At 49.1% G+C, this 22469-nt stretch overlaps 1 protein-coding gene across 1 annotated transcript in view; it reads right to left on the reverse strand.

Annotated features, from left to right (window-relative positions):
• Positions 1-4436: 4436 nt before the first annotated feature.
• The window catches only part of mpp4b (MAGUK p55 scaffold protein 4b), a 39854-nt gene continuing 21821 nt past the window's right edge, over positions 4437-22469 (reverse strand). The window contains exons 13-20 of the mRNA XM_078227741.1: positions 22260-22274; positions 19504-19545; positions 18783-18953; positions 14277-14357; positions 12693-12786; positions 9259-9367; positions 7724-7858; positions 4437-4628 (exon numbers count right to left, since the gene is read on the reverse strand). Coding sequence (XP_078083867.1) covers positions 4437-4628; positions 7724-7858; positions 9259-9367; positions 12693-12786; positions 14277-14357; positions 18783-18953; positions 19504-19545; positions 22260-22274 — 839 coding nt within the window. The remainder of the gene's footprint in view (positions 4629-7723; positions 7859-9258; positions 9368-12692; positions 12787-14276; positions 14358-18782; positions 18954-19503; positions 19546-22259; positions 22275-22469) is intronic.

Here is a 22469-nt window from a genome sequence, read left to right on the forward strand (position 1 = left end):
TAGTGCTGGGAATGGGCTACCCAACATCACAGGCCATGCGGTATTCATTTTTCTCTCTTGGGATGTGGACACTGTTGACATGCCCACATTTAACTTGATGTGGAGATGCCGGCGTTAGACCAGACAGGAGTGTTCCCTTCCTGTCGGGGAACACTTCAGCAGTCGAGGGCATTCAGCCTCCGATCTTTGGGTAAGCATTCTCCAAGGCGGCCTTCAAGACACTCGGCAATGCAGAATCGCCGAGCAGAAACTGATAGTCAAGTTCCGCACACAGGAGGACGGCCTCAACAGGGATCCTGGGTTCATGTCACACTATCTGTACCCCCCACCATTTGGCCTGGGCTTGCACAATCCTACTAACTGTCCTGGCTTGAGATAATTCACACCTCTTTAACCTGTGATTATTCCTCTCTCCACTCGCAGTCTCTGTACCTGTAAAGACTTGATTACCTGTAAAGACTCGTATTCCAATCTATAATTATCTTGCAGTTGTGTCTCTGTCAATATATGCCGTGTTTGTGAACCCAACTCTCCACTCACCTGATGAAGGAGCAGTGCTCCAAAAGCTCGTGATTCCAAATAAACCTGTTGGACTTTAACCTGGTGTTGTGAGACTTCTTACTGTGCCCACATTTACCTCCCAATCCCTGTATCCCACAGGATGGGTGGTACAGGGGTGATAGTGCCACCCTGATGGAGATGGCAAAGAATTCCAGGATTTTGACCCAGCTACAGTGAAGAAACGGTGACATGGTTCCAATTTGGGACTTGCGCAACTTGAAGGTGAGTGTGTTCCCAATGATATTGCCGCAGTCAAGGATATAAGTAAAGGATATACTGGCACTAGAGGGGGTACAGAGGAGATTCACTAGGTTGATTGGAGTTGAGAGGGTTGGCTTATGAGGAGGGACTGAGTAGGCTCGGGCTATACTCATTGGAATTCAGAAGAATGAGGGGAGATCTTATAGAAACATATAAGATTATGAAGGGAATAGATAAGATAGAAGCAGGGAGGATGTTTCCACTGGCGGGTGAAACTAGAACGAGGGGACAAAATAAGGGGGAGCAGATTTAGGACCAAGTTGAGAAGGAACTTCTTCACCCAAAGGTTTGTGAACCTGTGGAATTCCCTGCCCAGTGAAGCAGTTGAGGCTACCTCATTGAATGTTTTTAAGGCAAGGATAGATAGATTTTTGAACAGTAAAGGAATTAAGGGTTATGGTGAGCGGGCGGGTAAGTGGAGCTGAGTCCACAAAAAGATCAGCCATGATCTTATTGAATGGCGGAGCAGGCTCGAGGGGCCAGGTGGCCTACTCCTGCTCCTAGTTTTTATATTCTTATATAGTCATGGCTCTCAATGAGGGAAGATGCAGCTGTAGTAACCTTGGCAATTTGCTGCAGTGTTGTCCTGTAGGTTGCATACACTCTGCGCCGGTGATTAAGGGAGTGGACATTGTGTTTGGGGAGGCCGAGGAAGCAAACGTCATAGTTCGCCGTGCGTCACAGAAGGAAAATACTGCAGATGCGGGAAACTTGAAATAAAAATAAAAAGTGCTGGAAATAAATCTGTAGATCTGGCCGTATCTGTGGATCTGGCCGTATCTGTGGAGGGTTAATGTTTCAAGGTGAACATAAGTCTTCCAGAATGTTAACTCTGTTCCTCCCTCCGCAGATGCTGTCAGACCTGCTGAGTATTTACAGCACTTTCTGTTTTTCTTTCAGTCCTGTGTGTTGTTGCGACTGGTGTTCTCTCAACCTATTTGTTTCAACCGCGGAAAATGTCTTGTGATTTGGGAAAGGAAAGTATCAGGAAAAGCATTGAAACCGAAACAGTGAAGATTGTTGGAAGTGAAGGAAAGGGGGAAGAACAATGATTTATAGTCCCACAACTCATCATAAGGGGTGTCACGGTGGCACAGTGGTTAGCACTGCTGCCTCACAGTGCCAGGGACTCAGGTTCGATTCCGATCTTGGGTCACTGTCTGTGTGGAATTTGCACATTCTCCCCATGTCTGCGTGGGTTTCCTCCGGGTGCTCCGGTTTCCTCCCACAGTCCATAGATGTGCTGGTTAGGTGGATTTGCCTTGCTAAATTGCCCCTTCGTATCAGAGAGACTAGCAGAGTGAATGTGTGGAGTCACGGGGATAGGGCCTGGGTGGGATTGTTGTCAGTGGAGACTCGATAGGCCAAATGGCCTCTTTCTGTGCTGTAGGGATTCTATGATTCTAAATAGAACAGACAACGAACAGTATGACTTTGTCATTTACTATGCAACTTTATACAACACCTTTAACACATACAGGGTAATTTTCCCTATAATACATGTCGCCCTGTAACAGGGTTCCGCATCTAGGTTTCTACATGACATTTTGGTCAAAATGTTTTTACTCATCAGGGGAAAGTCACTCAGCTCTGGAAAATTTCCATTTGATCAAACAATGCCACCATCAAAAAATACAGAACAAAGCTCCCTCTACACTGTCCCCATCAAACACTTCCAGGACAGGTACAGCACGGGATTAGATACAGAGTAAAGCTCCCTCTACACTGTATCCATCAAATACTCCCAGGACAGGTACAGCACGGGGTTAGATACAGAGTAAAGCTCCCTCTACACTAAGCCCTTAAAACACTCCCAGGGCATGTACAGCCCGGGTAAGATACAGAGTAAAGCTCCCTCTACACTGTCCCCATCAAACACTCCCAGGACAGGTACAGCACGGGGTTAGATACAGAGTAAAGCTCCCTCTACACTGTCCCCCATCAAACACTCCCAGGACAGGTACAGCACAGGATTAGATACAGAGTAAAGCTCCCTCTACACTGTCCCCATCAAACACTCCGAGGACAGGTACAGCACAGCGTTGGATGCAGAATAAAGCTCCCTCTACACTGTCCCCAATCAAACACTCCCAGGACAAGTATAGCACGGGGTTAGATACAGAGTAAAACTCCCTCTATACTGTCCCCCATCAAACACTCCCAGGACAGGTACAGCACGGGGTTAGATACAGAGTAAAGGTCCCTCTACACTGTCCCCATCGAACACTCCCAGGACAGGTACAGCACGAGGTTAGATACAGAGTAAAGGTCCCTCTACACTGTCCCCATCAAACACTCCCAGGACAGGTACAGCACGGGGTTAGATACAGAGTAAAGCTTCCTCTATACTGTCCCCATCAAACACTCCCAGGACAGGGACAGCACGGGGTTAGATACAGAGTAAAGCTCCCTCTACACTGTCCCCATCAAACACTCCCAGGACAGGTACAGCACGGGGTTAGATACAGAGTAAAGCTCCCTCTACACTGTCCCCCATCAAACTCTCCCAGGACAGGTACAGCACGGGGTTAGATACAGAGTAAAGCTCCCTCTACACTGTCCCCATCAAACACTCCCAGAACAGGTACAGCACAGCGTTGGATGCAGAATAAAGCTCCCTCTACACTGTCCCCAATCAAACACTCCCAGGACAAGTACAGCACGGGGTTAGATACAGAGTAAAACTCCCTCTATGCTGTCCCCCATCAAACACTCCCAGGACAGGTACAGCACGGGGTTAGATACAGAGTAAAGGTCCCTCTACACTGTCCCCATCGAACACTCCCAGGACAGGTACAGCACGAGGTTAGATACAGAGTAAAGGTCCCTCTACACTGTCCCCATCAAACACTCCCAGGACAGGTACAGCACGGGGTTAGATACAGAGTAAAGCTTCCTCTATACTGTCCCCATCAAACACTCCCAGGACAGGGACAGCACGGGGTTAGATACAGAGTAAAGCTCCCTCTACACTGTCCCCATCAAACACTCCCAGGACAGGTACAGCACGGGGTTAGATACAGAGTAAAGCTCCCTCTACACTGTCCCCCATCAAACTCTCCCAGGACAGGTACAGCACGGGGTTAGATACAGAGTAAAGCTCCCTCTACACTGTCCCCATCAAACACTCCTAGGACAGTACATTTGGGTTTAGATACGGAATAAAGCTCCCTCTACACTGTCCCCCATCAAACACTCCCAGGACAGGTACAGCACGGGGTTAGATACAGAGTAAAGCTCCCTCTACACTGTCCCCCATCAAACACTCCCAGGACAGGTACAGCACGGGGTTAGGTACAGAGTAAAGCTCCCTCTACACTGTCCCCCATCAAACACTCCCAGGACAGGTACAGCACGGGGTTAGGTACAGAGTAAAGCTCCCTCTACACTGTCCCCCATCAAACACTCCCAGGACAAATACAGCACGGGGTTAGATACAGAGTAAAGCTCCCTCTACACTGTCCCCCATCAAACACTCCCAGGACAGGTACAGCACGGGGTTAGATACAGAGTAAAACTCCCTCTACACTGTCCCCATCAAACACTCTGAAGGCAGGTACAGTCTATTTTCTACAAATTCACTTATCCACCCCTGACATCTGATTGAGAAGGAATTAAGCACCGGTGTCTGTATCGAGCCAAGCTGCTGGTACCCAATGTGGCTCAGCCTGGGCTCGCTGTACAGCACACAGCAGCTGCGTGTGTGTCTCTGGGAGCTCATCATTCACAATCACACAGTCAAACAAGTGTCCAAAATACTCCAGCATCTTCTCAGAAACATCCTCCATCTCTTGTAATTCTTCTTCCTGTGAACACAAAGTAAAAGCTTTTATCTTCATAAAAAATAGATATGGAGAGAGCGCATGACAATGGTACGGGGGAGTGAGAGGGAAAGATACAAGGAAAGCGAGAGTGAGGGGGGGAAGGCGGGATCAGGCTGTTGAGTTGGGTAATCAGCCATGATCGTAATGAATGGCAGAGCAGGTTCGAAGGGCCGAATGGCCTCCTCCTGCTCCTACTTTCTATGTTTCTATGATACAGGCAGACAGAGAGAGAGATACAGGAAAAGCAAGAGTGATACAGGGAGAGAGAGCGAGCGGGGTGGGGGGGGGGTTGGTGTGTGGCGGTAGAAAGAAAGAGATACAGGGAGATGAGAGTGATATGGGAAGAGAAAAATATAGAGAGAAGGGGAGAGAGTGATACAAAGCAACCAAGAGTGATACAGGGAGAGAGAGCGGTTCTTTTTTAAATTCATTTGTGGGACATGGGTGTCGCTGGCTGGCCAGCATTTATTGCCCATCCCTATTGCCCGAGGACAGTTGAGAATCGACCACATTGCTGCATCGAGTGAAAGATACAGGGAGGGAGAGAGAGGCATGGAGAGTGAGGGATTAATGCAGGGAGAGAGACAGTGGCACTGGTATTTACAGGAGGGCAGTGTTGATGGTATTGGGGGGGGTGGGGGGAAGGGTGATGTAGTTTGAGAAACGTGGATGAATGGATATACCCCAGATCCTGCCGAATTTAATGGCAGACCTGAATTAACATTCCTATTCTCTGTTTCCTGGCCACGTCCAGCCAGACTGAATGTTGGGTGGGTAAAGGCCTCAGATTACAGAGGTATCTTTGACTATAGTGCCTGTGAATATAGTCAGCTGCCCAGGATCAACTTCTATATTGGAGATTTAGTTTCAAAATCTCCCATGTTATAAGTCCTCGGAGGCGGAAGTCCCTTCAACAAGATTCCTTTATTTACAAGATCCAGCAACACTATACAGAGCGCGCTCAGTGTACAGTCTACATCCGGAGTGCCAGAAGAACTGACACTCCTGTTTACCTACAGAGCATGGGGCTCCCTGATTGGACCATCAATTTGGCCCATTTTTATTATCCAAACAGTTATAAATACAAAAATGCATTACGCCAGTGTTAATAACAAACATGTCATTTAAATACAATGGTACATAGAAACACAGAAGATAGGAGCAGGAGGAGGCCATTCGGCCCTTCGAGCCTGCTCTGCCATTCATCACGATCATGGCTGATCATCCAACTCAATAGCCTAATCCTGCTTTCTCCCCATAACCTTTGATCCCATTCGCCCCAAGTGCTATATCCAGCCGCCTCTTGAATACATTCAATGTTTTGGCATCAACTACTTCCTGTGGTAATGAATTCCACAGGCTCACCACTCTTTGGGTGAAGAAATGTCTCCTCATCTCCGTCCTAAATGGTCTACCCCGAATCCTTAGACTGTGACCCCTGGTTCTGGACTCCCCCCACCATCGGGAACATCCTCCCTGCATCTACCCTGTCTAGTCCTGTTAGAATTTTGTAAGTCTCTGATGAGATCCCCCCCCTCATTCGTCTGAACTCCAGCAAAAACAATCCTAACCTAGTCAATCTCTCCTCATACATCAGTCCCGCCATCCCCGGAATCAGCCTGGTAAACCTTCGCTGCACTCCCTCGACAGCAAGAACATCCTTCCTCAGAAAAGGAGACCAAAACTGCACACAATACTCTAGGTGTGGCCTCACCAAGGCCCTGTATAATTGCAACAACACATCCCTGTTCCTGTACTCGAAACCTCTCGCAATGAAGGCCAACATACCATTTGCCTTCTTTACCGCCTGCTGCACCTGCCTGCTTCAGTGACTAGTGCACAATGACACCCAGGTCCCGCTGCACACTGCAAATAACATACCACAATAACAAGCAGCTCACAGCCACAGTAAACCAGCGAGATGCTATTTAAACATTACTGACGGCTAACGCAGTCCTTTAACCAATAACGAACAACTACTCCCTTGCACTAAGGGTTGGGGTTGTCGGTTATCTTTGAATTTCCAGGGCATTGAACAAACAAAGAACAAAGAACAATACAGCACAGGAACAGGCCCTTCGGCCCTCCAAGTCCGCGCCGCTCCCCGGTCCAGGATTGAATCCTGAATCCAGGATCCCCGCCCAATTTTCCAGCCTATCTACATACTAATATCCTATCCACCGAGCTGTCCCTCACAGCTACGATGCTTTGTTCATCACAACCTTGCCCTCCATATTTTCCCCTACCGAGGGGTCCACTCTCTCTCCGAGGCTGACCCTTGGAGGGTCACTCCACAGTACAACAACAAACATCTCCATCACAATACAATGACCATTGTGAGTCATCTGCAGCCCTCCAGGGCTTCACCCTCCCGGATCTTTGCCCTAATTTGGCCCTTAATCAGGGACATCTTTTGATGCCAACCAAATAAACAAAATCAAATTAACTTAAGGACAACTCGAAAAAGGGGCAGCTCCCTAAAAAGGAGGGGAACCGCCTGAAACAAAAGACAAAGTGGAAAGGAAACTTAAAACATCAAATTAAAATGTGATTAAAAGGTCAATACACCCCAGTCCCTGCGGTGCCCAGCGGGCACGGAGAGTATCAACTGTGCCCTCGGACACCTCATGCCCCCTCTCCAGGGTTACCCAGCTGCAAATATAGCCGCCGTCGAGGGGCATACAGTCGGGTTGGACGACCCCCTCGATTGCCCGCTACCTGAACCTGTAGATGGCACATCTTGCCAGGCCCAGGAGGAGGTCCTCCTCCTTCCCCGCCCCTCCTCTGCACCAGGTGGCCCTTAAGAGATGTCTTTTCACACCAAGCAAATAAACTAACTCAAATTAACTTGGGGACAAATTAAAAGGGGCAGCTCCCTAAAAAGAAGAGGGAACAGCCCAAACCAAAGGGTGGCCCTTAATCAGGGAACTCATATTCAAGCAAGCCAGCCTCAATTGCCTGATTAAAACCGTTACACACATTCGCTCTTAATCATTAGGGTTAATTGGACTTGCAACATGGAAAGGTTATTTTTATGTTGCTGTCGTGGCAGGACCAGGGATACTGGGAGGACTCACCTTGAAAGACCTGTTTACATAATACTCAGTGATGATGTGGCTTTTCGCTCGGGTTTGCTGCAGGCGCCAGATGCTTGGAGGTTTGATAAATATGATGAAGGGTTTTAATTCCTTTGTCCATGCCTCTGGGATTCTCTGTGAAGGAAGAAGTGGAAGCACTTATCAGTGCATGGGTCAATCTACCCTGTGGCAGCAAACCACCCAGAACGGGTAAATTTACACTCCCAACCCAGCCAGCCCAGCGCTGACATAACCAGCCCACCATCTCACTCACGCTGTTCGTGAGGTTTGTATATTATAAAGCCTCACCATAACCTCTGTAGATTATACTGCATTAAGGGTGGCACGATGGCACAGTGGTTAGCACTGCTGCCTCACAGCGCCAGGGACTCGGACTCAATTCCAGCCTCGGGTCACTGTCTTCGTGGGTTTCCTCCGGGAGCTCCAGTTTCCTTCCACACTCCAAAGATGTGCGGGTTAGGTTGATTGGCCATGCTAAATTGACCCTAGTGTCAAGGAGATTAGCAGGGTAAATGTGTGGGGTTACGGGAATAGGGCCCTGGGTGGGATTGTAGTTGGTGTGGACTCGATGGGCTGAATGGCTCCTTCTACACTGTAGGATTTTATGATTCTATATAAACTCATATAGCTCAAAAGGAGGCCATTCGGCCCGCTGTGCCGGTGCTAGCTCTTTGAAAGTGCCATCCAATTAGACTCACTCATCTGCTGCTTTCCACAGCCCCGATTTTTTAGCCCACTTTTAAAATATTTATCCGAATCCCTTCGGGGTGGCACAGTGGCACAGTGGTTAGCACTGCTGCCTCACAGCGCCAGGGACCCGGGTTCGATTCCTGGCTTGGGTCACTGTCTGTGTGGAGTTTGCACGTTCCCCCCGTGTCTGCGTGGGTTTCCTCCAGGTGCCCTGGTTTCCTCCCACACTCCAAAGATGTGCGGGTTGGGTGGATTGGCTGTGCTAAATTGCCCCTTAGACTCAGGGGGACTAGCTTGGGTAAATGCATGGGGTTATGGGGATAGGGCCTGGGTGGGATTGTGGTTGGTGCAGATTTGATGGGCTGAATGGCCTCCTTCTGCACTGTAGGGATTCTATGAAGGTAATGACTGGATCTGGCCCCATCACTCTTTCTGGTGCTGCCTTCCAGTTCGAAAACTCACTGCATGAAAAATAATTCTCCTCAGACCCTGACATCTTATTTGGCCTTTCCAATTATCTTCACATTGAGATGCACACCTTGAATGCTCCATTTTGTTAAATATTCTACTCATTTTTCAACAACCAGGATGTTTGAACGCAGTAAACAGTCTCAGAGCAGCGGGTTGAGCAGACGGCAAATGGGCCCGGCAGCAGAGACCACGGGTAACGAGTGGGGACCGGGCTAAAGAGCTGGCTATCTCGAAGGCTTGGTGAGGTGTACCCGAACAGGCGCCAGAGTGTGGCGACAAGGGGAATTTCACAGCAACTTCATTGCAGTGTTAATGTAAGCCGACTTGTGACACTGATAAATAAATAAACTTACCTGTGCTTCCAGGTCAATGACACAAATCAAACCCAAGTCCAGAATCAAGCGCACAGCCTCCCTGCTGGTGCCATAGAGGTGACCTTTGTATTCGCCGTACTCCAGAAACCTGCAGCGAGAAGGACATCCTTCACAAATTAGAATGATTTCAGTCACAGCTTTCATCCAGCTTTCACAATCAGTGTCTGACGACCAGAATTAGATTTGATTTATTATTGTCACATGTATTAACATACAGTGAAAAGTATTGTTTCTTGCGCGCTTTACAGACAAAGCATACCGTTCATAGAGAAGGAAAGGAGAAGGTGCAGAATGTAGTGTTACAGTCATAGCTAGGGTGTAGAGAAAGATCAACTTAATGCAAGGTAGGTCCATTCAAAAGTCTGACAGCAGCAGGGAAGAAGCTGTTCTTGAGTCGGTTGGTATGTGACCTCAGACTTAGAAACTTAGAAACCCTACAGCACAGAAAGAGGCCATTTGGCCCATCGAGTCTGCACCGACCACAATCCCACCCAGGCCCTACCCCCAAATCCCTACATATTTACCCACTAATCCCTCTAACCTACACATCCCAGGACACTAAGGGCAATTTAGCATGGCCAATCAACCTAACCCACACATCTTTGGACTGTGGAAGGAAACCGGAGCACCCGGAGGAAACCCATGCAGACACGAGGAGAATGTGCAAACTCCACACAGACAGTGACCCAAGCCGGGAATCGAACCCAGGTCCCTGGAGCTGTGAAGCAGCAGTGCTAACCACTGTGCTACCGTGCCGCCCATTGTGCTACCGTGCCGCCCATCACTTTTGTATCTTTCTCCCGACGGAAGAAGGTGGAAGAGAGAATGGTCGGGGTGCGTGCCCCTCCCCCGCCCCAAACAGCAGAGTGGCACAGTGGTTATCACTGCTGCCTCACAGCGCCGGGGATCTGGATTCTGGGCTCTGCCACACTATTCTATAACTTAAAACCCTGGTTAAAAACCTCACTGTTCTGACTGAGGGGGTCCGTCCCTTGCTTGGGGGGGCCAGGTTGTCCACTCTGAGCTCCAAAGCTGTCAGCACAAACACATGTTAGGGGTGGCACAGTTGTTAGCACTACTGCCTCACAGCGCCAGGGACCCGGGTTCAATTCTCGGTTTGGGTCACTGTCTGTGCACCTAACCAGCACGCCTTTTGGACTGTGGGGGGAAACTGGAGCACCCGAAGGAAACCCACGCACACATGGGGAAAATGTGCAGACTCCACACAGACAGTGACTCAAGCCGGGAATTGAACCCGGTTCCTTGGCGCTGTGAGGCAGCAGTGCTAACCACTGTGCCACCGTGTTGACCGAAGATACTGAAACTCAATTAATAGAGAATAATGAGGTTGGCGAGGTTTGCTGTTGTCCTGTGCAGAATGACTGATTTACAGGCTGATAATCAAGCTGTTTGGCTATGCTATGCACATTCCTTCCATGGATATTCATGGGGCAGCACAGTGGCACAATGTTTAGCACTGCTGCTTCACAACGCCAGGGAGCCGGGTTCAATTCCCGGCTTGGGTCACTGTCTGTTTGGAGTTTGCACGTTCTCCCCGTGTCTGCGTGGTTTCCTCCGGGTGCTCCGGTTTCCCCCCACAGTCCGAAAGGCATGCTGGTTAGGTGCATTAGCCATGCTAAATTCTCCCTCAGTGTACCTGAACAAGCGCCGGAGTGTGGGCGACTAGGGGAATTTCACAGTAACTTCATTGCAGTGTCGATGTAAGCCGACTTGTGACACTAATAAATAAAATATTCAAGTATATGGGACAAGTGCAGGAAAATGGGATTAGCGCGCCTTGAGTGGTAGATATTGTCAGTGCAGACTCGATGAGCTGAATTGCCTTTTCTGCACTGTATGACTCTATGGCTATCAAGTCCTGAAGTGGGACTTAAACCCAGAGTTTGTGGCCCAGAGGCAGGGACGCCAGTGTTAAGCAACCCAAAGACAGATTTCAGGGATTTGTATTGGGATGGGTAAAACATTCAAAGTAAGGTATAGTTTTAGGTAGGTTTAATTTCATATCTCTATGACTGGAGGGATTGAAAACCCCAGAAGCCCAAAGATGTGCAGGTTAGGTTGATTGGCCATGGTAAATTGACCCTAGCGTCAGGGGGACTAGCAGGGTTATGAGGAGTTATGGGGATAGGGCCTGGGTGGGATTGTAATCGGTACAGACTCGATGGGTCAAATGGCCTCAGGGATTCTATGATTCTATGAAAAAAAAACAGTTCCTGTTGAAAACCAAAGCGATCTACCCCGCCGACAAGTTTAGAAGTCAGGGAGGAAGTGTGGGGCCGACGCACTCTGTGATGCTGTGTGACGGGGTGTTTGTTTTAGTGGGCTGTGAGGGAGCTGGGGGAAAGGTCTGCCTCTGAGTTCTGCTCAAGGCGGAGAAAGGCTATAGCAATGGATTAAACATAAGCCAGACAGACCCAGAGAACGGTGAATAGAAAATAGACTTCGGAATACTGAAGTTAAGTTAGTCGAGAATAATGAGGGGGGCATGTTGGCAAAATGGTTAGCACTGCTGCCTCACAGTGCTAGAGACCTGGGTTTGATTCCCGCCTTGGGTCATTGTCTGTGTGGAGTCTGCACATTCTCCCCGTGTCTGCATGGGTTTCCTCCGGGAGCTCCAGTTTCCTCCCACAGTCCAAAGATGTGCAGGGTTGATTGGCTGTGCTAAATTGACCATTAGTGTCAGAGGGGTTTCATAGAATCCTACAGGAAGACGTTGTGTCTGCACCAACCACAATCCCACCCATGTCGTATCCCCATAACCCCATGCATTTACTCTAGCTAGTCCCCCTAAGGGGCAATTTAGCTTGGCCAATCCACCTAACCAGCATGTCTTTGGACTGTGGGAGGAAACTGGAGCACCCGGAGGAAACCCACACAGACACGGGGAGAACGTGCAAACTCCACACAGTGACTCAAGCTGGGAATCGAACCCAGGTCCCTGGCGCTGTGAGGCAGCAGTGCTAACCACTGTGCCATCGTGCTGTGGGATAAATACATAGGATTACGGGGATAGGGCATGGGTGGGATTGTGGTCGGTACAGACTCGATGGCTGAATGGCCTCCTTCTGCACTGTAGGGATTCTATGATTGTATGAAGGTATGCTCCAGAAGAAATCAAGGATGAGAGAAACAAGAGCTTTAAGTTAAATTTAACTAGAGTTAAAGTTAGGAGAAGAGTTTCGGAGAAGAGCAACTGAAAGTTAGGGTTAGAGTTAGAGCTCTGATGAAGGGTCATCCTGACTCGAAAAGTTGGCACTATTCTCTCTCCACAGATGCTGTCAGACCTGCTGATGTTTTCCAGCATTATTGCAATGGGCCTCACTGGTTGCCCCACCAGCACCGCCCAGCCTCCAGTGTAAGCCCAACCCCCAGTCACTGAAGTGCCTCCTCACCTGTGGCTGAGTGCCATGGCTTCAAATGTTTCCCGGGAAACAAAGTAATATTCTCGCCCATCGTCCTCGTAGCTGTTTGGTGGCCGGGTGGTATCTGCAAGGACAGAGGGAGGCGAGTCACTAGGCTGAACCCAGCTGAGCATGTGTACACACTGAGTGTGGACTAGTAAATCCAGCATCTGTTTGAGGGTCATTCTCCCCCCAATCTCATCCTCTTACTCATTCTTTCCACAGAGCTGGAGTATTGTGGACCGTCATGGTCTCCTTAACTGAGGAAGGGTTTACCTGCCCGAGAAAATAATTCACTGGATTGATCCCTGGAATCAAAGGGATGTACCTGCGTCAAAGCGATGGGAAGCCAATTGAGATGGTTCGGCAGGTGCATGCATCTCTTGGGATCAAGTGAATGATGAATGGGTATCAGGGGCTAACAGATTCCCAACCAGTGAAAGCTGGCAGTGTCTTTCCAAGGTGATGGTCAGTCGCTTTGCAGCTGCTTTCCACAGGAGAACAGAAGGAGTTTGGAAAGATATAGGCTGAGGGGCGAACATTGGAGGGGAGAGGGCCTGGTGCAATAGGCTGAGGGGCATTCATGGGGGAGTGGGGGGGGAGAGGGCTTGGTGCTAGAGGCTGAGGGGTGTACATTGGAGGGGAGAGGGGCCTGATGCTATAGGCTGAGAGGGATGCATTGGAGGGGAGAGGGCCTGGTGCAATAGGCTGAGGGGCATTCATGGGGAAGGCGGGGGGCGGGGGGGGGAGAGGGCCTGGTGCTACAGGCTGAGGGGAATATGTTGGAGAGGAGAAGGCCTGGTGCTACAGGCTGAGGGGTGTACATTGTGGGGGGAGAGGGTCTGGTGCTATAGGCTGAGAGGGATATGCTGGAGGGAAGAGGGCCTGGTGCTACAGGCTGAGGGGCATTCATTGGGGGGGAGAGGGCCTAGTGCTATAGGCTGAGCGGCGTTCATGGGGAGGGGGAGAGGGCCTGGTGCTATAGGCTGAGGGATGTACATTGTGGGGGGGGGAGGGCCTGGTGCTATAGGCTGAGGGGCGTACATTGGGAGGGAGGGGTGCGGGGGGCCTGGTGCTATAGGCTGAGGGGGATACGTTGGAGGGGAGAGGGCCTGGTGCTATAGGCTGAGGGGTGTACATTGGGGGGGGGGGGAGGGCCTGGTGCTATAGGCTGAGGGATGTACATTGTGGGGGGGGAGGGCCTGGTGCTCCAGGCTGAGGGGTGTACATTGCCACTTTAAACCCAGAGGCAGCAGCTCATGAAAGGGCTAAAATCAGAAGCTCGGAGATCACCCACACCCACAATATTGTTTGACACGTGAGCGATGGAGGAGCAGCGCCGAGGGAGGGATACCAGGGAAAAGGGAGCGGTGCAGTTGTTAGAGGCACTATTATCAGAGAGGGCAGGAGCAGGGAAAGGCCTCATCACTGCCACGAGTCGCTGTCCCTAATTACCCAGCAGCTGTGTGTTTGCCCAAATTAAATCCCCCCTCACCCCCGGCGTGCACCAAGCAGCATCCCAGCCAGTTGTGCAGAGACTCAGATTGTGCTGCCGCACAAGATATCCTGACTTACGTGGCACTGGACTTTGGAAGCGACGTGGATCAGACTCGATCAATCTTCTTCTCAGTTCATTCACCCCGACTCCTGAGGGACCTAGATTGTCAGGAAAATAAGGAAACCAAGCTGGTCTCTGGGTCTTAAGTTCTTGTCACAATGTTCCCAATTATCCCAGGACATTTTTCCCCAATTGTATGCACTGACTGAGTAAAGTAAATGTTAAAGTTTATTTATTAGTCACAAGTAGGCTTACATTAACACTGCAATGAAGTTACTGTGAAATTTCCCTAGTTGCCACACTCCAGTGCCTGTTCGGGTACACTGAGGGAGAATTTGGCACGGCCAAATAACCTAACCCGCACATCTTTGGACTGTGGGAGAAAACCGGAGCACCCGGAGGAAACCCACGCAGACACGGGGAGAATGTGCAAACTCTGCACAGAAAGTGACCCAAGCCAGGAATCGAACCCAGATCCCTGGGGCTGTGAGGCAGCAGTGCTAACCACTGTGCTACCGTGCCGCCCATGTCACACTGCTAACACTGTTAGCTACCTTTGGAAATTCAGAAGCATGCTAGGGATAAACATTCAAACTCCTGCTCATCATCATAACTTTGGTTGAAGGATCATAAGAACTCTTGGGGGAAAAAAGCCTCTCTTTTCTCATTTCACTGAAAAATGAGACATGCTGTTGAATCTTTTCACCACACACTCATCAGGACAGACACAAGAATGCCAAATTTGAAAGGGAGCTACAATTTCTTCCGCGTGAGGGAAGGGTGCTGATTGGTTGGCAAGTTGATTGGTCGAGGCATTGGCATGGAGAATGCACCAGGGAATTATTGTCCCCCGTGCTTTTGTTTCATTCAAAGAAAATGAAATGCTTGGTCATGTTCTTTCTGCTTGCTGAACAACCTGGCTAAGAATTACACTAACAGCCAATTTAAGATTATCAGTCGGGCTTGCAACATGGCTCACTACCGTGAGGATGGAGTTTAAAAACAGCGAGGTTATGTTGCAGCTGTATAAGGTGCTGGTGAGGCCACACCTGGAGTACTGTGTGCAATTTGGGTCTCCTTACTTGAGAAAGGATATACTGGCACTGGAGGGGATGCAGAGGAGATTCACTCGGTTGATTCCGGAGTTGAGAGGGTTGGATTATGAGGAGAGAGTGAGTAGACTGGAACTATACTCACTGGAACTCAGAAGAGTGAGGGGAGATCTTATAGAAACATTTAAGATTATGAAGGGAATAGATAAGATAGAAGCAGGGAAGTTGCTTCCACTGGTGGGTGAAACTAGAACTAGGGGGCATGGCCTCAAAATAAGGGGCAGCAGATTTAGGACTGAGTTGAGGAGAAACGTCTTCACCAAAGAGTTGTGAATCTGTGGAATTCCCTGCTCAGTGAAGCAGTTGAGGCTACCTCATTGAATGTTTTTAAGGCAAGGATAGATACATTTTTGAACAGTAAAGGAATTAAAGGTTATAGTGAGTGGGCGGGTAAATGGAGCTGAATCCATGAAAAGATCAGCCATGATCTTATTGAATGGTGGAGCAGGCTCGGGGGGCCAGGTGGCCTACCCCTACTCCTAGTTCTTATGTTCTTATTAAGATGTGCAGGTTGGGTGGATTGGCCCTGGTAAATTGCCCCTTAGAGTCCAAAGATATATAGGTTAGGGGGATTAACCTTGATAAATTCACAGGATTGCAGGGATAGGGCAGAGTTGCTGCAGACTCGATGGGCTGAATGGCCTTTTTCTGCACTGTAGGGAATCTACGGTTCTATGTTTATGGTTCCCAGCCGCAAGTGACCCTTACATAAAGGATACATATATGTTTATGCTGGTACCTGTCCTCTGCAGACAAAAGGAACATGTCCAGACATTGCGCCTTTTTTGAATTAAACAAAAGGTTCCCTGATCCATTCTCTAGGGCAATATCTCAGCCAATCAGAGTCCACTTGCCAATCAATCGCACCCATATCTCATGCAGTATAAATTGTTGCCCCTTTGAAATTTGGAATTCTTGAGTTTGTCCTGATGAGTGCAAGAAGCTTGTTCAGCATGTCTCTCTTTTTAGCAATACTCAAGTTTGTACTACCAAGCCAGTACTTTCTTCTCTGTTGTCCAGCTCAATGGGACTGGGCTTGATTGGGTCCACTCTTATCTATCAAGGTGAGTTCTCCCAATATCCCTGGTCCTGCGGCTACAGCAACATAAAAATAACCTTTCCATGTTGCAAGTCCTATTAACCCTAATGATTAAGGGCGAATGTGTGTAACAGTTTTAATCAGGCAATTGAGGTTGGTCTGCTTGAATATGAGCTCCCTGATTAAGGGTCAAATTGAGGCAAAAATCCAGGAAGTGAGAACATCCAGAGGGCTGCAGATGACTCACAATGGTCATTGTATTGTGATGGAGATGTTTGTTGTGGTACTGTGGTGTCCCCCCCAGAGGGTCAGCCTCAGAGTGAGAGCAGACCCCTCGGAAGGGGAAAATATGGAGAGCAATGCCCTGGAAATTCAAAGATAACCGACAGCCCCAACCCTTTCTTAGTGCAAGGGAGTAGTTGTTTGTTATTGGTTAAAGGACTGCGTTAGCCGTCAGTAATGTTTAAATAGCATCTCGCTGTTGCTGCGAGCTGCTTGTTACTGTGGTATGTTATTTGTACCATTGTATTTAAATGACATGTTTGGTGTTGATATTCATGTAATGTATTTTGATTGGTCATGCTAAATTGCCCCTTAGTGTCAGGAGGACTAGCTAGGTTAAATGCACGGGGCTATGGGGATAGGGCCTGGGTGGGATTGTGGTCAGTGCAGACTCGATGGGCCGAATAGCCTCCCTCTGCACTTTAGGATTCTATGATTCTTTGATTCTATCCAATTTTAGCCACAGCAACTCGAACACGTGAGTTAGGTTTCACATTATAAATTCTCCCAACATTTACCCTGTCTCATGCCCTAAGAATCTTCAATGTTTCAATTATATCACTTCTCATTCTTCTGATTTCCAAGGAGTACAGACTCAACCAGTTTAATCTTTCCTCATATGGCAATCCCTCCATACCCGGGATCATCCGAGTAAACCTCCACTGTGCTGCCTTCAGTAACAGCATATCTTTCCTTAAATATGTGGGCAGCACGGTGGCACAGTGGTTAGCACAGCTGCCTCACAGCACCAGGGGCCTGGGTTTGATTCCCGGCTTGGGTCACTGTCTGTGTGGAATCTGCATGCTTTCCCCGTGTCTGCGTGGGTTTCCTCCGGGTGCTCCGGTTTCCTCCCATAGCCCGAAAGACGTGCTGGTTAAGTGCGTTGGTCGTGCTAAATTCTCCCTCAGTGTACCCGAACAGGCACCGGAGTGTGGCATCTAGGGGATTTTCACAGTAACTTCATTGCAGTGTTAATGTAAGCCTGCTTGTGACACTAATAAATAAATTTTAAAATAAAATAAGGGGAACAAAAGTGTGTTCCACATGGGGCCTCACTCGTACCTTGTACAGAAATCATAGAAAATCATAGAAACCCTACAGTGCAGAAGGAGGCCATTCGGCCCATCGAGTCTGCACCGACCACAATCCCACCCAGGCCCTACCCCCACATATTTACCCGCTAATCCCTCTAACCTACACATCCCAGGACTCTAAGGGGCAATTTTTTTTTTAACCTGGCCAATCAACCTAACCCGCACATCTTTGGACTGTGGGAGGAAACCGGAGCACCCGGAGGAAACTCACGCAGACACGAGGAGAATGTGCAAACTCCACACAGACAGTGATCTGAGCCGGGAATCGAACCCGGGACCCTGGAGCTGTGAAGCAGCAGTGCTAACCACTGTGCTACCGTGCCGCCCAAATGCTTCTTTGTTTTTATACTCCAGCCCCTTAAAATGAAAACCCCTTGTCCTTTTTTAAAATTCATTTGTGGGACCTGGGTGTCGCTGGCTGGTCAGCATTTATTGCCCATCCCTATTTGCCCTTGTTCAGAGGGCAGTTGACAGTCAACCACATTGCTGCGGCTCTGGAGTCACATGTAGGCCAGACCGGGTAAGGATGGCAGATTTCCTTCCGTAAAGGACATGACTGAACTAAGTGGGTTTTTCCTGACAATTAGCAAGGGTTTCATGGTCATCAGTAGATTCTTAATTCCAGATATTTTTTATTGAATTCAAATTCCGCCATCTGCCGTGACGGGATTCGAACCCGGGTCCCCGGAACATTAGCTGAGTTTCTGGGTTAATAGTCTAGCGATAATACCACTAGGCCATCGCATGCTGTGGGTCTGCGTACTTCCCCGGGTGTCCTGTCCTGTGGGACTGGGTCTTTCCCCCGGTGCCTTGCCCTGTGGGACTGGGCCCTTCGCCTCGTGCTCTGTAGGGATTGGACCCATCACCCAGTGTCCTCCAACCGGGACCCAGTCTGTCCCCTGGAGTCAATGGGGAAATGGCCACCCCTTTCAGCCCCCCGCGAGTTTAGGAAGCCTCCACTTGGGAAGGGTTTCATCTGGATGATTAGTTACTCACCCACCAGGATGACGAGCCTGTGCCTGTCGGTGTGGTTGCGCTGGTATCTCATCACCTCCTCGTACGGTGACACCATGCTGGTGTAACAGCTGCTCGGGCAGCGGGTGGAGCCCAGCAACTGGCTGCTCTTGGACTTCCTGCGGCAGAGTCTCATACTCCTCCTGAATCCGGCTGCGAGGGGGCAACGGCAACAGGTTAACGGGCGGGAGGGTAAGTCTCACGGAAAGATGTTAAAGGCGCTATAGCAAAGCAAGTCTTTGCCCCTGGTGACAGCGCCAGGTAATGGGGTGAGTCCCAAACATGCACCGACCCACTACAGCCCCCACCATCCCAGCCAATGGAAAGATAGTCGCTTTGTCACGTCAAATGGGGAGGCAGACAATGGCCTCCTTTCACATTCTCCCTCTTTCCCAGACAATATTTGTGTGGGGGGGGCATCTCTCCACATTCCCCCACCCCTCTCCACTACCCACCTTTCCCAGACCAATATTTGTGTTGGGAAAGGGCAAATTTGAGATTAGAAACAAAACCTTGGTTGAAGAAGTTAAGGGTGCGCGTGTTGAAGCCAGAGGGAAGCAGCGACAGTCTGGGTGAACGTCTGATCCCTCTGCCCGGGGACACCCCATCCAGCCGCAGCGAGAGTGAACTGAAAGACCGGAAGCAGAATGGGAGACAAACGGAAAGCAGCCACACAGAGGGGAGTGAGCAAGCAAGGACCCACCAATGTACAATCCTTGGTTATATCCATTGAATTCAGCATCTTCTGTACACCAGGAAGATAACACCAGGAGAGAGCAGAACAGGATCAATGTTAGCATAGAAACATAGAAGATAGGAGCAGGAGGAGGCCATTCGGCCCTTCGAGCCTGCTCCACCATTCATCACGATCATGGCTGATCGTCCAACTCAATAGCCTAATCCTGCTTTCTCCCCATAACCTTTGATCCCATTCGCCCCAAGTGCTACATCCAGCCGCCTCTTGAATACATTCAATGTTTTGGCATCAACTACTTCCTGCGGTAATGAATTCCACAGGCTCACCACTCTTTGGGTGAAGAAATGTCTCCTCACCTCTGTCCTAAATGGTCTACCCCGAATCCTCAGACTGTGACCCCTGGTTCTGGACACCCCCCCCACCATCAGGAACATCCTCCCTACATCTATCCTGTCTAGTCCTGTTAGAATTTTATAAGTCTCTATGAGATCCTCCCCTCATTCGTCTGAACTCCAGCGAAAACAATCCTAACCTAGTCAATCTCTCCTCATACATCAGTCCCGTCATCCCTGGAATCAGCCTGGTAAACCTTCGCTGCAACTCCCTCGAAAGCAAGAACATCCTTCCTCAGAAAAGGAGACCAAAACTGCACACAATACTCTAGGTGTAGCCTCACCAAAGCCCTGTATAACCACACATCACTGCTCCTGTACTCGAAACCTCTCAATCAGAGCCTAAATCACACGAGGTTAGATCTCAAATTCCATATACAAAAACCTACTTGCGTACGTTAGACCTTGGAGACCCAGCAAGTATCAGGGGTAACTGGGACTGTGAAGATTTGGATCAGCTGATCCCATCTCAATACTGATTCACTTGATTAAGGAACCAAAGATTTTTATTCTCGGCCCATTCCCCATATTTTCATCCCTCCACCTCCCCTCCATCCTCTGCCCCCACTCGTCCTTCCTGGAGGCACCCACGTCTGTGGGTTTTGTCCTCAGATACTGGACCACCCATCGGGTGCGACCATACAACTGACCCATTGTGCATTGGACTGGTCACACAAACCAGCTTCCCATCCATTGACTCCGTTTACACTTCCCGCTGCCTCGGAAAAGCAGCCAGCATAGTTAAGGACCCCACGCACCCCGGACATTCTCTCTTCCACCTTCTTCCATCGGGAAAAAGATACAAAAGTCTGAGGTCACGTACCAACCGACTCAAGAACAGCTTCTTCCCTGCTGCCATCAGACCTTTGAATGGACCTACCTCGCATTAAGTTGATCTTTCTCTGCACCCTAGCTATGACAGTAACACTACATTCTGCACCCTCTCATTTCTTTCTCCCTTATGTACAAAGAACAAAGAAAAGTACAGCACAGGAACAGGCCCTTCGGCCCTCCAAGCCCGTGCCGATTATGATGCCCTAAATAAACAAAAAAAACCTTCTGCCCTTACTTGATCCGTATCCCTCTATTCCCTCCCTATTCATCTACCCATCCAGAAGCCTCTTAAATGTTACTAATGTGTCTGCTTCCACCACCTCCTCTGGCAGCGCGTTCCAGGCACCTACCACTCTCTGCATGAAAAACATCCCCCGCACATCTCCCTCAAACTTTCCCCCTCTCACCTTGAACCTGTGCCCCTTGTAATTGACAATTGACACTTCCACCCTGGGGAAAAAGCCTTTGATGAAGGGTCATCCAGACTCAAAACGTTGGCTCTATTCTCTCTCCACAGATTTTCCAGCATTTTTCTGTTTTTCATAGAAATCATAGAAACCCTACAGTGCAGAAGGAGGCCATTCGGCCCATCGAGTCTGCACCGACCACAATCCTACCCAGGCCCTACCCCCATATCCCTATACATTTACCCACAAATCCCTCCAACCTACACATCTCAGGACACTAAGGGGCAATTTTTTTAGCATGGCCAATCAACCTAACCCGCACATCTTTGGACTGTGGGAGGAAACCGGAGCACCTGGAGGAAACCCATGCAGACACGAGGAGAATGTGCAAACTCCACACAGACAGTGACCCGAGCCGGGAATCGAACCCAGGTCTCTGGAGCTGTGAAGCAGCAGTGCTAACCACTGTGCTACCGTGCCGCCCCTAACTGTTTTGTTTCTAACAGGTTTGTTTCAGATTCCAGCATCCGCAGTATTTTGCTTCTATCTCTGACTATCCACCCTGTCTATGCCCCCCTTATGTACTCTATGAACGGTATGCTTTGTCTGTATAGAGCGCAAGAAACAATACTTTTCACTGTATCCCAATACAGTAAAGTAAAGTTTATTAGTCACAAGCAAGGCTTACATTAACACTGCAATGAAGTTACTGTGAAATTCTCCGAGTCACCACACTCCGGCGCCTGTTCGGGTCAATGCATCTAACCGGCACGTCTTTCAGACCGTGGGAGGAAACTGGAGCACCCGGAGGAAACCCATGCAGACACGGGGAGAACGTGCAAATTCCGCACAGACAGTGACCCAAGCCGGGAATCAAACCCAGGTCTCTGGTGCTGTGAGGCAGCAGTGCCAACCACTGCCACCGTGCCACCCTACATGTGACAATAATAAATCAAATCAAATCAAATCAAAATGACTGGTAGCGTCAGAACGCCAGCATTGTTGGTACCAGTGTTGCTGTTGTTATTTTTACTGGGATTTGAGCTTTTTGAACTGGTTTTACCTTCTGTGAATGACTGTGTGGTTTTAAAGTGGCCGCAGGGGCACAGATAGAGTTTTGTAGACTTACCTTCTTTTAGTTCCTCTTCAGAAAGCAAACAAGAGGAGGAAATTAGGAAAAATAATAAATCAGTTAACGATAGCATTTCTGCCCACCAACTAAAGACCGTTTATAAACACTGTTCCTCCCCAGTCTCAACAGTGGCCATATGTTTTGAGTAACACGTTGGGGAGGTGATGGCCTAGTTATATTACCGCTCGACTATTAATCCAGAAACTC

The sequence above is a fragment of the Mustelus asterias genome, chromosome 14 (assembly GCF_964213995.1).
Source record: "Mustelus asterias chromosome 14, sMusAst1.hap1.1, whole genome shotgun sequence".
In the NCBI taxonomy this organism is placed as follows: Eukaryota; Metazoa; Chordata; class Chondrichthyes; order Carcharhiniformes; family Triakidae; genus Mustelus; species Mustelus asterias.